At 32.8% G+C, this 13,738-nt stretch overlaps 3 protein-coding genes and 1 non-coding gene across 4 annotated transcripts; 2 read left to right on the top strand and 2 right to left on the bottom strand.

Annotated features, from left to right (window-relative positions):
* Window positions 1-65: 65 nt before the first annotated feature.
* Window positions 66-4,162, top strand: LOC137824394 (uncharacterized). The gene is made up of 4 exons (XM_068630028.2): window positions 66-254; window positions 343-827; window positions 2,882-3,482; window positions 3,569-4,162. The coding sequence occupies exons 1-4, from the start codon at window positions 168-170 to the stop codon at window positions 4,022-4,024; spliced, it is 1,629 nt and encodes a 542-aa protein (XP_068486129.1). The 5' UTR covers window positions 66-167; the 3' UTR covers window positions 4,025-4,162.
* On the bottom strand, window positions 2,187-2,260 carry TRNAV-AAC (transfer RNA valine (anticodon AAC)). Its single transcript has one exon. It is a non-coding gene; the product is annotated as a tRNA-Val (tRNA).
* A 2,144-nt stretch (window positions 4,163-6,306) lies between the features above and the next one.
* On the top strand, window positions 6,307-9,620 carry LOC137824393 (uncharacterized). The gene is made up of 5 exons (XM_068630027.2): window positions 6,307-6,617; window positions 6,695-6,744; window positions 8,248-8,371; window positions 8,482-8,589; window positions 8,862-9,620. Exons 1-5 carry the CDS (start codon window positions 6,440-6,442, stop codon window positions 9,494-9,496), a joined length of 1,095 nt encoding a protein of 364 aa, XP_068486128.1. The 5' UTR covers window positions 6,307-6,439; the 3' UTR covers window positions 9,497-9,620.
* A 1,021-nt stretch (window positions 9,621-10,641) lies between these two features.
* On the bottom strand, window positions 10,642-13,505 carry LOC137827021 (wax ester synthase/diacylglycerol acyltransferase 4). Its single transcript, XM_068633209.2, has 5 exons — window positions 13,289-13,505; window positions 12,473-13,045; window positions 11,685-12,038; window positions 11,393-11,530; window positions 10,642-11,203 (listed from the first exon to the last, which is right to left on the bottom strand). Exons 1-5 carry the CDS (start codon window positions 13,472-13,474, stop codon window positions 11,042-11,044), a joined length of 1,413 nt encoding a protein of 470 aa, XP_068489310.1. The 5' UTR covers window positions 13,475-13,505; the 3' UTR covers window positions 10,642-11,041.
* Window positions 13,506-13,738: the final 233 nt, after the last annotated feature.

The following is a 13,738-nucleotide window of genomic DNA, read 5'->3' as shown; positions in this document are numbered from 1 at the left end:
GCCGCCCCATTGACAAGGTAAAACAAAACTAAATTATTCTCCCTGTCATATCATAATAAAATAATAACTACACATTCATTCATACATTCATATATCCAAATGCTGTTGGAAAGTCCTGAAGGTTACAATTACACACTTATACAGTGCATCTCCAACTTCATAACATCATGGCACAATTCGAGCAAATCACCTGTTTTATAATTTCCATGCTTCTAATATGTCTGCTAACATGTTCATTATCCGAAGGTTCTGATGTAAGAGCTGCCATACTAACTTTAATTTTGTTTCCTGCTATATTGATTTTAATCACTAACTACTTAGGCTATTGTTGATTGGTTTTAGGACATATTCAGCTCAACAGAAAACACAGAAAACTGGTTAAACCATGGTGGGGATATATTCAACAGAAGATATGCCAGCATGGAGCACAAGATCAGCGTTGAAACTGTTTCCAACTTAAGTTTGAAGTGGAAGTTCAACGCAGGCAAAGACATAACTGCAACTCCAGCTATTTTTGATGGCATACTCTACTTTCCATCGTGGAATGGAGACATTTTTGCGGTGAGAACACAAGATGGATCTCTGGTGTGGAGGCAGAACTTGCAGAATCTAACGAAGCTAAGTGCAACAGGGTTTGTGGCAGGTGTTAACTGGACAGTGGCAAGAGCAACACCAACTATAGCAGAAGATGATCTTCTGGTGGTTGGAATATATGGTCCTGCAGTTGTTATTGCTGTGAAAAGATCAACAGGAGAATTAGTTTGGAAGACACGTTTGGACAGCCATAACTCAAGTATTATCACCATGTCTGGAACCTACTACAAAGGGTCAGTTCTTTCTTTTCACCCAAATTCTATAACCTAATTCAAGTGGTTTTGTTTCACAAATTAACTTATTACAAACTGAACTTTAAGCCTAACTCAACCCCATAAAATTGGGTTCATGGGTTGAGGTTTGCACCGTCCTATAACGGTCCGATAGCGGGTGGTCTGATAAGTCTAACAAACACTCGCTAGGATAGACTCAAAATGGCTTCGAAATGGCTCTGATACCATATTACATATTACAAAATGGACTTTTAAGCCTAACTCAACCCCATTGCATCCACTTATATACAATGAAATGTCTTAATCTCTAGTCGACGTGGATCTCCAAATTTCTTTTATCTTCATTTCTACATTTACCTAAAATACCAAAACCGTTAAATTTATGTGAATACCATAACAATTCTCTTCTTTTCAGCCTTAGCCTTTTCATCTTAGCATATAAAAATAATACATAGACCTGCTCAAAGCTTGTATGACTTCAGCATATATCAATCATATTATATGAATAAGTGAAGTCAACTCATTTTCAAAACCTATTTAGTTAGAAATGTTGACTTTAAGGAAATTTGAGGAATATTTAAGATTTAGTTTATCAATCTATAATAAAATAATAATAATAAAATAATTTATAATATAACTATTATTATTATAACAATAATAGTAATAGTAACTGTAGTATTATTAAATTGATTTATATGTAAAGTATTTACAAGTCGTCGACCTTGATATAATTTGAGTCTATTATTGTCTTTCCAAAAAATATATCAAAGTCCACTATCTTATTTCATAGGTTGACATTTTACAACCATTGTAATCATATTAAGCAAGGTTTTACCGTTTTAGAGTTTAACTTTGCATATTAAACCAGGCTTAATTTGTAAGTGAAAAGTAAGTAGATTAAAGTCCTTTTCACGTGAGGAAAAAATGTTTTTCTTATATATATAGAGATATTAAATATTGTTGCAACTAATTATTAAACTATTTAATATGTTTTAGAGTGAATTATTAAACTATTTAATATATGTTAGAATAGAATCTTCATTTAAATTTCAAATTGATTGAGTGATTTCTAAAATAATAACATTTCTGAGATTGAATCAATTAACTTATAGCTTTTCTCTGAATAAATCCAATTCATAAAGCGAATATTTCCAATTTTGGTTTACTATTCCATATGTCACATGAAATTCTGGATCTCTATTTTAAAAATTTTAATTTGGAAGTAATTTAAATTTTTGTTTGACATACACAATTTTTTTTTATAATTTTAAAATTTTGCTTGAATTACTTATCAAAACATTTTTAAAAAAAATCTCATTTTCAATTATTATTTTTTATATGTCTAAAAGAAAACAAAATTGGTGTCGCCCGGACTCGAACCGGAGACCTTCAGTGTGTTAGACTGACGTGATAACCAACTACACCACGATACCTTTATTTATCAAAACATTTTATAATATTAAATACTTATTTAAGTATATATTTTAGATTTTAAAATTAAAAATAATATGCAATAATTAAAAGTGTGATGTACATGATTATAATTGTACATCAAGATTTTTAAAATATTTAGTAGATTAGAGAAAGAAGATGGCATCTTAATCCAAGCAAAAATACTCTACATGAAACAATACTAGTAAAAATGTTTTGCATTTATATATGAAAGGCGAGTATAAAAATTTAATAGAAAAAAAATACTCAGTCAATAAATAAAAGTCATGATAAATTAAAGATATATACGTGAAGACTGAATTAAAATTAATTATAATTTCAATTGTTATATTGTTTTCAATCAATAATTATTATTATACTTCATTTCATAATTCTTAATAAGATATTTAGGGTAATCCTGAATGGAAAAAAAATGCCTATCCTATATATGAATTTTGTTGGAAAAGAGCTAGATTTACTTCCAGGAATAATGAAAGGATACAGACAAGTAACTTTGAAGTGTCATTTATATAAAGAAAATGATGACAAACAGACACATAAAACCACCTTAAAAAAATTCAATGTACAAGTAGTGATTGCAGTGAAGTTGTTCATCTATACAGGGCTTACTATGTCGGGACATCTTCACTAGAAGAAATTATCACATCTGAAGAATGTTGCACCTTTCGAGGAAGCTTCTCAAAGCTAGATATTAAATCTGGTGTGATTTTGTGGCAAACCTTCATGCTACCTGATAATAATGGAAAAAAAGGAGAATATGCTGGAGCAGCTATATGGGGAAGTAGCCCTTCCATTGATGCATCAAGGAACCATATATATATTGCCACTGGAAACTTGTATTCTGCCCCTTTGAACATACTTGAATGTCAAGAAAGAGAAAACAATGCAACACAACCCACTCATCCTGATCAGTGTGTTGAGCCAGACAATCACTCTGATTCCTTCCTTGCACTTGACTTGGATGATGGAAAAATCAAATGGTACCACCAATTGGGAGGGTATGATGTGTGGCTCCTTTCATGCCGCAATTTGTCAACACCTAATTGTCCACCTGGTCCTAACCCAGATGCTGATTTTGGAGAGGCACCAATGATGCTCACAATTCATGTCAACAAAACAAAACAAGATGTTGTTGTTGCTGTTCAAAAGAGTGGTTTTACTTGGGCTTTGCACCGTCATGACGGCAAGCTGATTTGGTCTACGGTTAGGATCTTAAACCATTAAGAATATTCAAAACCTTAGTATTTATTTATGCATGATTATAACATTGAAAACATTGATCTGTGTAGGAAGCTGGACCCGGAGGAGTTGCAGGAGGTGGAACATGGGGAGCAGCCACTGATGAAGAAAGAGTATATACTAACATTGTTAATTCGGATGGCAAGAACTTCACTCTTAGACCATCGAACAAGACTACGAGAACAGGAGGGTGGGTTGCAATGGAGGGAAAGAGTGGGAAGATCTTGTGGTCCACAGAAAACCCTAGTAATGCGAATGCTTATGGTCCTGTTACTGTAGCTAATGGCATTGTGTTTGCAGGATCCGTAGATTCAAAAGGAGCTATTTATGCAATGAACGCTGAGAGTGGCAATATTGTATGGTCATATGAGACTGGATCAACAGTGTATGGTGGCATGTCTGTGAGTGATGGGTGCATATATGTTGGAAATGGATACAAGGTAGGCATTGGATTGAATCTTGGAAATTTTACTGCTGGAACTTCGCTTCTTGCCTTTTGTGTCTAAGTAAAAATTCTGTGGCCATTTGATATCATGTTTTATGGTGTTTATCTGTGAATAAGATGGGCACAACAACAAGAAACTATACTTTGTAATGCTATTTTCTCAATCTTATATTGAAATGCCCTTATGTTAATTTGGATGTTAAATCACACCTATTATATGCTACCATTATTGCTTATCTTTAAATTCGCAATAGTGTGTGAATAGGTTTTTGTAACTGTGTAAATATATATAGATTTTGATATCTACATCAAGACTGTTTCTTCCTGCACCTTCATATCTTCTTCTGGTACCTCCATACCCAACATGAAAATACAATTTTATCCTTCTTGTGCCACCCCCATAGAATAACTTCCGGATTATGTAATCTGAAAACGCATTTGAAAAAAGACTTCCGGATTACATAATCCGGAAGTTAAAAAAGACTTCCAGATTATGTAATCCGAAAAGTAATCATGCATATGAAAAAAGACTTCCGGATTATATAATCCGGAAGCTAATTACAAATTTGAAAAATGATTTTCGGATTATGTAATCCGGAATATTACAGAGGGGCATTTTTGGAATTACGAAAATATATGGAGGTGAGAGAAGAAGGTATGGAGGTGCAGGAAGAAGCAGCCCTACATCAACATGTAGATGTTTGTGTGTAGCCCAATATTTGACATTTGGACCGAAGTCTAACTTATAAAGGATTTTGCTTCCTGTAACACCCTTTTTCAACCTGCACTCCACGGATGCCGCCGTTGCTGCACCATCACCATTGCAAAAAAGGAAAAACACTACAGAGGAGAAGAAGATAAAAAATGGTTGTGGAAAAATATTATTCCAGAAAATTTATTCTGGAAAACTCATTCACAATAACACATTCTGAAAAAAAAAGGTAAAATGGTTATTTTGAAAATTATGGGGGTGCGCCAAGAAATTATGTGGGTGCAGGGAAAAATAGTCATTCGGAAATTCTGATACATTTTTTAAAACAGTGGGCGTAGCAGCTCAAAGGTTTCATACCAGAAACAAGACTCTTTCTTCCTGCACCTCCATATCTTCTTCTGCCACCTCCAAACAAAACATGAAAATACATTTTTATACTTCTTGTGTCACTCCCATAGAGTAGTTTCTGGATTATGTAATCCAGAAACTCATTTGAAAAAAGACTTCCAGATTCCATAATCTGAAAGCTAAATAAAACTTCTGGATTATGTAATTCAGAAAGTAATCATGCATATGAAAAAAAACTTTCAGATTATATAATCCAGAAGCTAATTATAAATTTGAAAAATAATTTCTAAATTATGTAATTTAGAATATTATAAAGAGGTATTTTTAAAAATTCAAAAATTTATGGAGGTGAGAGAAGAAGGTATGGAGGTGCAGGAAGAAACAGTCCAGAAACAATCATATTCTAAATTTGGAAGCAGGTTTTAGCCCTTTCTTTTTCTTCTCTTTTCTTCCTTGGTCAAAAGTTTTAGGCCTGTTCAAATTTAGCATGGACCCAAAAAACATTCTTATTTAGCTTTATAGACAATTAATTATTGAAGTAAAAACCAAAAGTTTTCAAACCTTGATAAAAACAAGGAATCTAACTCGATTAATTAAGCAAGACACGTTGTTCTAATATTTTTAATATATGTTCCATTCCTACCTATAAAAACAGAATAATATTTATAAAATATATTTAATTTAATTATATACAACATTAAAGTTCATTTGATTCAAGTTTTGTTTGCATTCAAAGTTAAACTTAACAAAACCCCAAATCTATAAATATAAGTTTTGTATACGGGTTAAAATAATTTTTGAAGTATTGTTTTTAATTTATTTTATTCTTTTTGCGACAAAATGTAAATATAAATTCATCTGTTAACTAGTTTTTTTTTTTGGAAAAATGTTGAGTTTTAACTCTATGTACTCTGATTATGAATTTTTTTTCTAGACATCTTCTATGAATTTATTTTTTCTTGTGATAGTGTAGGATATCATTGTATTCTTTTAAATTGTGTTATCATGTAAAAAGGATTAAATTGAAATCCTATTTTAATTTGTAATTCTTTATTTTGGGTTTTCCATTTTTATGATTTTATATTTAAGATAATATAATTTTAATTTAATCCAAAGTTTAATTAAATAATGTTTAGATGTTGAAAAGATAACCTTAAAAGAGAAAGATATAAATTCATTGACTTGGGGCGAGGAGAAATTAATAGCTACGGGTCCACTGGGCCCAACAACAAGCCTAGTCAGAGTATCACATAAACTCTGCTCTTAAGCTGAAAACAGTAAAGTGGTTTGTGACACTCTCACCCACTGTCTTTCATTTCTCCTATTCACTCCTTCGTTCTTCCTTTCTCTTCTTCTTAACACATTATAATCTCTTCTTCTCATCCTTGCTTCATACCAAATTCCTGTGCAAGAAAAATGACCAAGATCTTTGTCTTGCTGCTGTGTCTCATCTTAGCAGCTTCTGGCTTTGCCAATTGCTCTGTTGTTGAGAAGGAAAACATAAGAATCTTTCAGCTCAAGAAAGGTGAACTTTCTTTGAAGGTCACCAACTGGGGTGCATCAATTGTGTCCCTCCTGCTTCCTGATAGGAATGGTATAATTCACTGCTCAAAACTTCAAATCATGGTTTTTCCTTCTTCAATTTCCTTATTTGTCTGTCTCTGTGTTCAGGAAAGTTGGGTGATGTTGTTCTTGGATACGATTCTGTTAAGGATTACACTGTGAGTCTCCTCTCTGCTGTGTTTGTTGATTATTGTGATTTCAGACTTTCTTACCTCATGTGGTTTCTTTTCTTCTGCAAAGCTACAATATTCTCGTGTTCAACAACTTGGATTTATTCAAAACATGTGATAGCTATGAATATTTAGGTTTCACAAAAATGCTTGGCTGGCTAAGATTTGGAGTATACTCTGTCGCTGTCTCCACTCCATTATTCACCAAATATTAACCTGTTATTTTTAGGTTTAACTTTTTAGTAATATATTGAACTATTTTAAAATATTTAAAGCAACAATTAATTTTTTTTATTGGACCACTTTAATAAAAAATTCCTGATATTAAATTAAGATAATTTAAAACTATCAGAAAATATTTTTCTTTTTTAAATAATTTAAAGAATAATATTATTATTTTGGTTTGAAGACCTATTAAGAAATTTCTAATATCAAGATAGCTTTGAAGTGTGTGTCAGCTCATTGAATTAAGGGTCCACGTGTAAGTCAATTCTTGAATAAAGAAAAGGGTTGCGTTTTATAATTTTCAATGACCCTTTTCTACTTGTTTCTACTTTGACATTTCTACATACATACTTATATATATCTATATATACATAATATTTACCTTGATCCGCTGCACCTAAAAAGTTTTAGCTTATATTATTTAATTTTTTATTCCTTTTAAATTATTTGTTGTTTTAAGATTGTAGATAAAATTTTAATATTAAAAATTAAAATTCTAGAAGTGAAGCTTCTCCTGCATGTGCTGAAGAAAAGTAGCATACAAGTAATGACAAGTTTAGAAAGGTGTGTTGAGTGTTGCATTGAAGAGGTGTAGGTTGGAACTCACGAAATGATGAAGGCCTTGTGCGATCCCCTGAAATATTGTGTTGCAATGATGTTCACGTATAATCATTGGTTGCACTAATGGCCAAACATAACTAAAATAATACTACCTTGTTCTTTTGGTTAAATAATATAATGATTGCAGTTATGTTTAATATTATTATTGAGTAAAATTATAATAATTTAAGACGGAGAATATATTTGAATACATATTAGTATTGGTTACAAACAATTTCATAGAAAATCATCAAAGGGTAAATAGAAAGGCAGTGAAGCACGTTGGAAGTTTCCAAAAGTAATTATTCTTCTGATAACGTAGAAAAAGGACGCACTACACGGGTAGTGGGTGAAGTGGCCCTTATCTATAGAGTTGGGAAAAACATGGCCACAAGTCACGTGATGCACGTGTGGCCTTAAACATCTCACGCCATTTGAGGCTCAGGGTACTAAATCTATAGAAGTTACTTGGTTGAAGTTAGAGTTGTGAAGAACTACAAACATTTGTACTTTCTTTTCAATTCAATTTTCATTTTGCTTTCCTCTTAACCCTACCAAACACATGATTGATATAGAACAAAGTTTGTTCTTTTTGTTTCCTCCTAAGATCTCTCATATATAGTGGATAAATTGTGACCAAGTTATTGCATGCCAAACTGTTTGCAGAGTGATTCAACATATTTTGGTGCTACTGTTGGCCGGGTTGCTAACAGAATTGGAGGAGCTCAGTTTACTCTAAATGGAACACATTACAAATTGGTTGCTAATGAAGGAAACAATACACTTCATGGTATGTTTAACATAAGTGAAAAAAGACCTTAGCAAAGAATTTATACCATAGTTGTTGTATACTCCATTCAGCACTACACCTCAGAGTGCTTTGCCTGTCCTATGTATCAGGTGGATCCAGAGGATTTAGTGATGTTCTTTGGAAAGTGGAGAGGTATCAAAAGGAAGGTCCGAGTCCTAGTATTACTTTCAGTTACCACAGCGTTGATGGTGAAGAAGGTACTTCATAGCTACCATTATTTTCATTGCTTCTAAATGATTAAAATAAAAGATCAGTAAAGTGAACCATTTATTCTTGGTTGATGAGAAAATTTACGATTGAAATTACTTGTACACGTACAATAGATCATTGCTTTGTTGGAATAACAGCAGTTGAATTTCTCATCAACAACTTGAATGAGCTTATTTTTGGTGATTGAGTCAAATCGGTACACTTTGATAGCTAAATAATTTCTGACAAAGAGATGGGAGTACTGATATTTGTGTTTCAGGATTCCCTGGTGATTTGATTGTGACTGTGAGCTACATTTTAACTGGGAAAAACCAATTGGTTATACTTATGAAAGGAAAAGCTCTGAACAAGCCAACTCCAGTGAACTTGGCAAACCATGCTTACTGGAACCTAGGAGGCCAAAACAGTGGCAACATTCTGAATGAGGTTGTACAGATCTTCGGTTCCAAAATCACAGTTGTTGACAGCAAACTCATTCCTACTGGAAAATTTGGTTATGTAAAAGGAACAGCTTATGATTTCCTTAAGCCACACACTATTGGAAGCAGGATCAATCAGCTGGCTGAAACCAAAGGTTATGACATCAACTATGTGCTGGATGTTGAGAAGGGGAAAAAGAGGAAGCTAGCGGCTATAGTGCAGGATAAGAAATCTGGAAGAGTGATGGAGCTGTACACGAATGCTCCCGGTCTGCAGTTTTACACTGGTAACTATGTCAAGCATGTGAAGGGGAAAGGTGGGTATGTATACAATGCTCATGCAGGACTATGTTTGGAGACTCAAGCCTTCCCTGATTCAGTGAATCGTCCTAATTTCCCTTCAACAATTGTCACCCCAGAAAAGCCTTACAAGCACTATATGCTTTACAAGTTTTCCACCAAAACTCAATATTAGTCTGCAGAGACACAACAGGAGTGAGGTTTCTCCCAATTTTCTATTATCACCATAAATCAATGTAGCACTTATAAATCTGGATTTCATCCAAACTTGGGGCCATCACAATGAATAATTTACAGTACCTTTCTTGTCTCTCATAATTGGAATGGTGGTCTATGAGAATCTAACATCTCGCCTTTAACTAGAAATAAAAAAGATAAAAACATCTTATAGAATGAAAAGATATACTTTTTAGCTTTAAAAAGTAGTGGGAGTCCAAAGTAATATTTTAATACTTGACATCTTGTAAGAGTTTTATACAAAAATAAATAAATATCTTGATAAATTAAGGGAATTTTTTTTCCTATGAATTACTCTTATTTTCCTTTTCTTTAGAATGTGGAAGAAGACCCCAATCCAATACCAATGACTTTTTGTTTCTAATTTCTTAAAAAAAATTATTTTCGTGATATTTGTCGCTGTAATGAATAATGAAACAGCTGTTCCGATGACAGTCAAAGTTGGTGGCGAAACACACCATCTTACGAGGATTTAGTCCTTAGAGGAACACAATTATTGGATCAAGTTTTTCTCTCTCTTAAAATTAACTCTCAAATTCATTTAAAATAATAAAATATCCGGAAGGATTTGATGCGTTATAAAGTATAAATTTTAAGATTTATGAAATTATTAATTTTACTATAATTATTTTAAAAAATCATATTTAATTATGATTTTTATTGCTTTATAGTATAGTTATAATGGATGTATCAACATCAAATACACATATGTATCAACATCAAATACACATATGTATCAACATATATTATTTCACAGGAGAATTGAAGAATTGATTATAATTGTGACTTGTTATCCATGCAACCTATCACAATATTTCTCACACTAATATATACATTACATCTATTTTCATATTTATCAATAGAGAATTAAATATTTGAAATTGAATATACAATTTTATAGAAAAATAAATGCTAACATTCTATACTATTGATCAAGATTCAATGAACTATGAACGTTATATATAGTATAATTTAATTTCTTTTATATATATGATAAATGAATATTTTTCAGAAAAAGTTTTATCTAAAGCATAAAAAAAAAGTTATGGAAGATGTATGACAATTTATATTTCTATCCATGTATAGACATGTAAAAAACAGTCAAAAGCTTTGTAATTAATTCATGTTGTAGACGATGATAATAGTGATTACATATTAATTATATAAAAAAAATTATAAGAAGAGTTTACGATTACGTAGGTGAGATTTTTTTTTTGTTCAGCTAAACTACCATGGAATGGTAGTTTTAACAATCACTGCTGACAGATACAACAAGAAAATATACAGATTCAAATGTGGGCTTCGTGGATTAATTTCCATAACATACACACTGACAAATATTCTAGAAAAGCAATTGAAAGTTCCTGAGAAATAATATGTAAATTTCTTTCTCTCTGATTTCGTATCAAGTAGTTCCAAGTTGTTTACAACGATCCAAACCAATTAATAGAATTTTGACCTTCAGCGTTGGTGAGGGAGCACACTAACGTTTGGTTTCGATTGGAATTTCCATAGCTGCTCGGAGAATCATCTCAAATGCACTTTGTATGCATGCCATTAATTTCTGTTCGTCTATGAAATCTTTTTCCGTTTTGAGGGTTACTCTTATCACTCCCATATAGCTCATGATTGAAATGACTAGACTCTGCAATACCATTAAATGGTGTTTAAACAGTGCTTTTGTATCACTGGAATCAAGTGAAGGAACAAAGTGATAACAACTTTCCTTCTTAAGCGAAAAATTAATGAGAAAACATTAGAAAATTTAGTTTTGCTATAGATTCTCACATACTGATTCGATTATTAGTTGAAAAATGAAAGAGATTGAGGATACCTCAGGTCCACCAGCCAATGTGAAGTACAAGCCTTTCACAGGATGGTTAACTAAAGCCATCTGCTGTACTGGTCCAACCAAGTTTGAAATCACTGCACTTGATTTTGTCAATGTGCCACGAATGCGTTTGGCTACTGCCTGCAACAACAGGAACTAACTTAACAATTGTAGCATTCTTGTTGAAGTGCTTATATTCGTTACATAAGAAGCAGTCACAAATTATTGGTAGGAAAAATGTAATTAACAACATCATGATCAAATTCAAGTTATCAGTAACCAATATTCTACCTACCTCTTGTCCTCTCAATTTGCCCTCCATGTCCAAAAGTGTCCCGGTGAGAACAACACCAAAAGATTGTTTCTTCCTCTTTATAATATTATGTGAATCCCGAATGAATTCAAGAGGGGTAGAAATTCTGGTCTCGTTTAATTTTGGTATTGGAACATGCAAGAAGGTAATTTTGTTCCCCCATGGACCCTTGGCTTTAGTATTGAGCATATCATTGATAGACTGATAACCTTCAATGTTTCTCGTATTCAGTAATACCAATGCCGTGGAGTGTGAGCTCTTTGATTTGGAATCCATATCTTGCATATATAATCGAGTCCCATAGAAGACAATTCCAGTGATAACATCGTTTATAGTCTGCAATTAGATAGAATCATGGTAATGCAATTTTCTTAAAAAAAGCAAATAATGATACAATGTCAATGATTTGAAGATAATGATGGACCAAATCCATAGTGGTTACATGGTAAAGTTGTTTCATTGCATTGATGGAAACATTATAGAATGTAAACTTTTAGGGAAAAAGAACAGAAGTCAAAAGCTACGAGCTGATCATATTTTTAAAATAGCAAAACTAAGAAGTAAATTTAGTTGTATAAAGGTGTAACATTTTGATTGACACACACATGGCAAAAGACAAATTATAAGATCCAAAAGTTCTACCGCCACAAGTTGAATATTGCGTAACATTGGATATATCTGTCTACTCTGACAAGTAGGCGATCTGATAAAGACGACATGAATGGCTAAAGTCAAAGATAAAATTCAACAACCAGAAATTGTTTTCATACCACTCCAAGTCTGGATTTGATGTCCTTGATATGGTCAATGGAGAATGTCATGCTTGATATGGAAATTGGTTGAAAATCGGCTCCGTCATCTCCAAACCTTATTGGTGTTTTATCATCACTGATGATGCTACTCTTCAATACACTCCATCCAAAATCTGAGACAGTATTGAACGCAGAGGACAACATCCAAGAGAATTTTCTGGACAAACTTTTCGTGGAAGGTTCTGGATTAGATTGTTTGAGAGAAGGAAAGGACAATGGAAGAAGAGGGTTATCAGCTCGGTGTAGACAAGAAAGAAGTGCACCCATGAGAGAATAGCCATCACCAAGTGCATGGTGAAGCTTAAATATTATAGTGCTACATGCAGCACTTGTAGGGTAGTTGATCATGTGAATTTCCCATAAAGGTCTGCTTTGTGGTAATTGCTCCATTGATATGCTCGATAAATAGTCATGGAAATATTTGTCATGCACTTCCACTGTTTTGCCTTCGGGGAATATGGGGATGTTAACGTGGTCTTTCAAGTTCACATCAACTTGCTTCCATTGTTTTTCTCCCTCTTTATCTTGGACCTGGTTTCATGGCATATTTGAACAATTAATGAGAGTCAAGATAAACCATATGATCAATGCAAATTTCAGACTTGATGATATGCACTTAATAACGAGATCATGACATTAACTAGCCAAATATGCCACATGATATAGAAAGCAAAATGATAATATACAAAACTGTATATATATTCTAATGTTCTTAAACATCACACGCATATGAAAATAAGTGAAACAGTATAATAAGGAAGCAAAAGAGAGAACCATGATGGAGGAGAAGCGTGGATTGATGGGAAGGAAAACATCTCGGAGAAGAGCATATGTTTGCAAGTCATCTATTGGAACATCGAATTCTAAAACTCCAATAATGTATATGCATAGCACAGAGCTGTTGAAGTATTGTCCCACAGGACTAACTGGTTCTGCTAGCTCCTCCTTTTGGTGTTCCATAGTATATTTTTTATGAAATTTGACAACTTCAATGGGGAAATGAAACCATATATATAGTACACAGAACGAAGGTGAGGACGAAAAGCAAGCGATAAAGCGTGCCAGAGTGACCTTAGATTGTTGTAAGTTACCATTAAAATTGAGTAAGTTTTACTTTGATAAGAACAAAAGGCATAGAGAATGACACAAGACCCAACAAATTATTATTATGTAAACAAGTATCATATTCCAAACATTTAATGTTAATGACAAAAAATAATCCAT

Source organism: Phaseolus vulgaris, chromosome 8, assembly GCF_051622355.1.
Source record: "Phaseolus vulgaris cultivar YP4 chromosome 8, ASM5162235v1, whole genome shotgun sequence".
Lineage (NCBI taxonomy): Eukaryota > Viridiplantae > Streptophyta > Magnoliopsida > Fabales > Fabaceae > Phaseolus > Phaseolus vulgaris.
The sequence above is the reverse complement of the archived record's forward strand: the minus strand, read 5'-3'. Positions and strand labels throughout refer to the sequence as shown.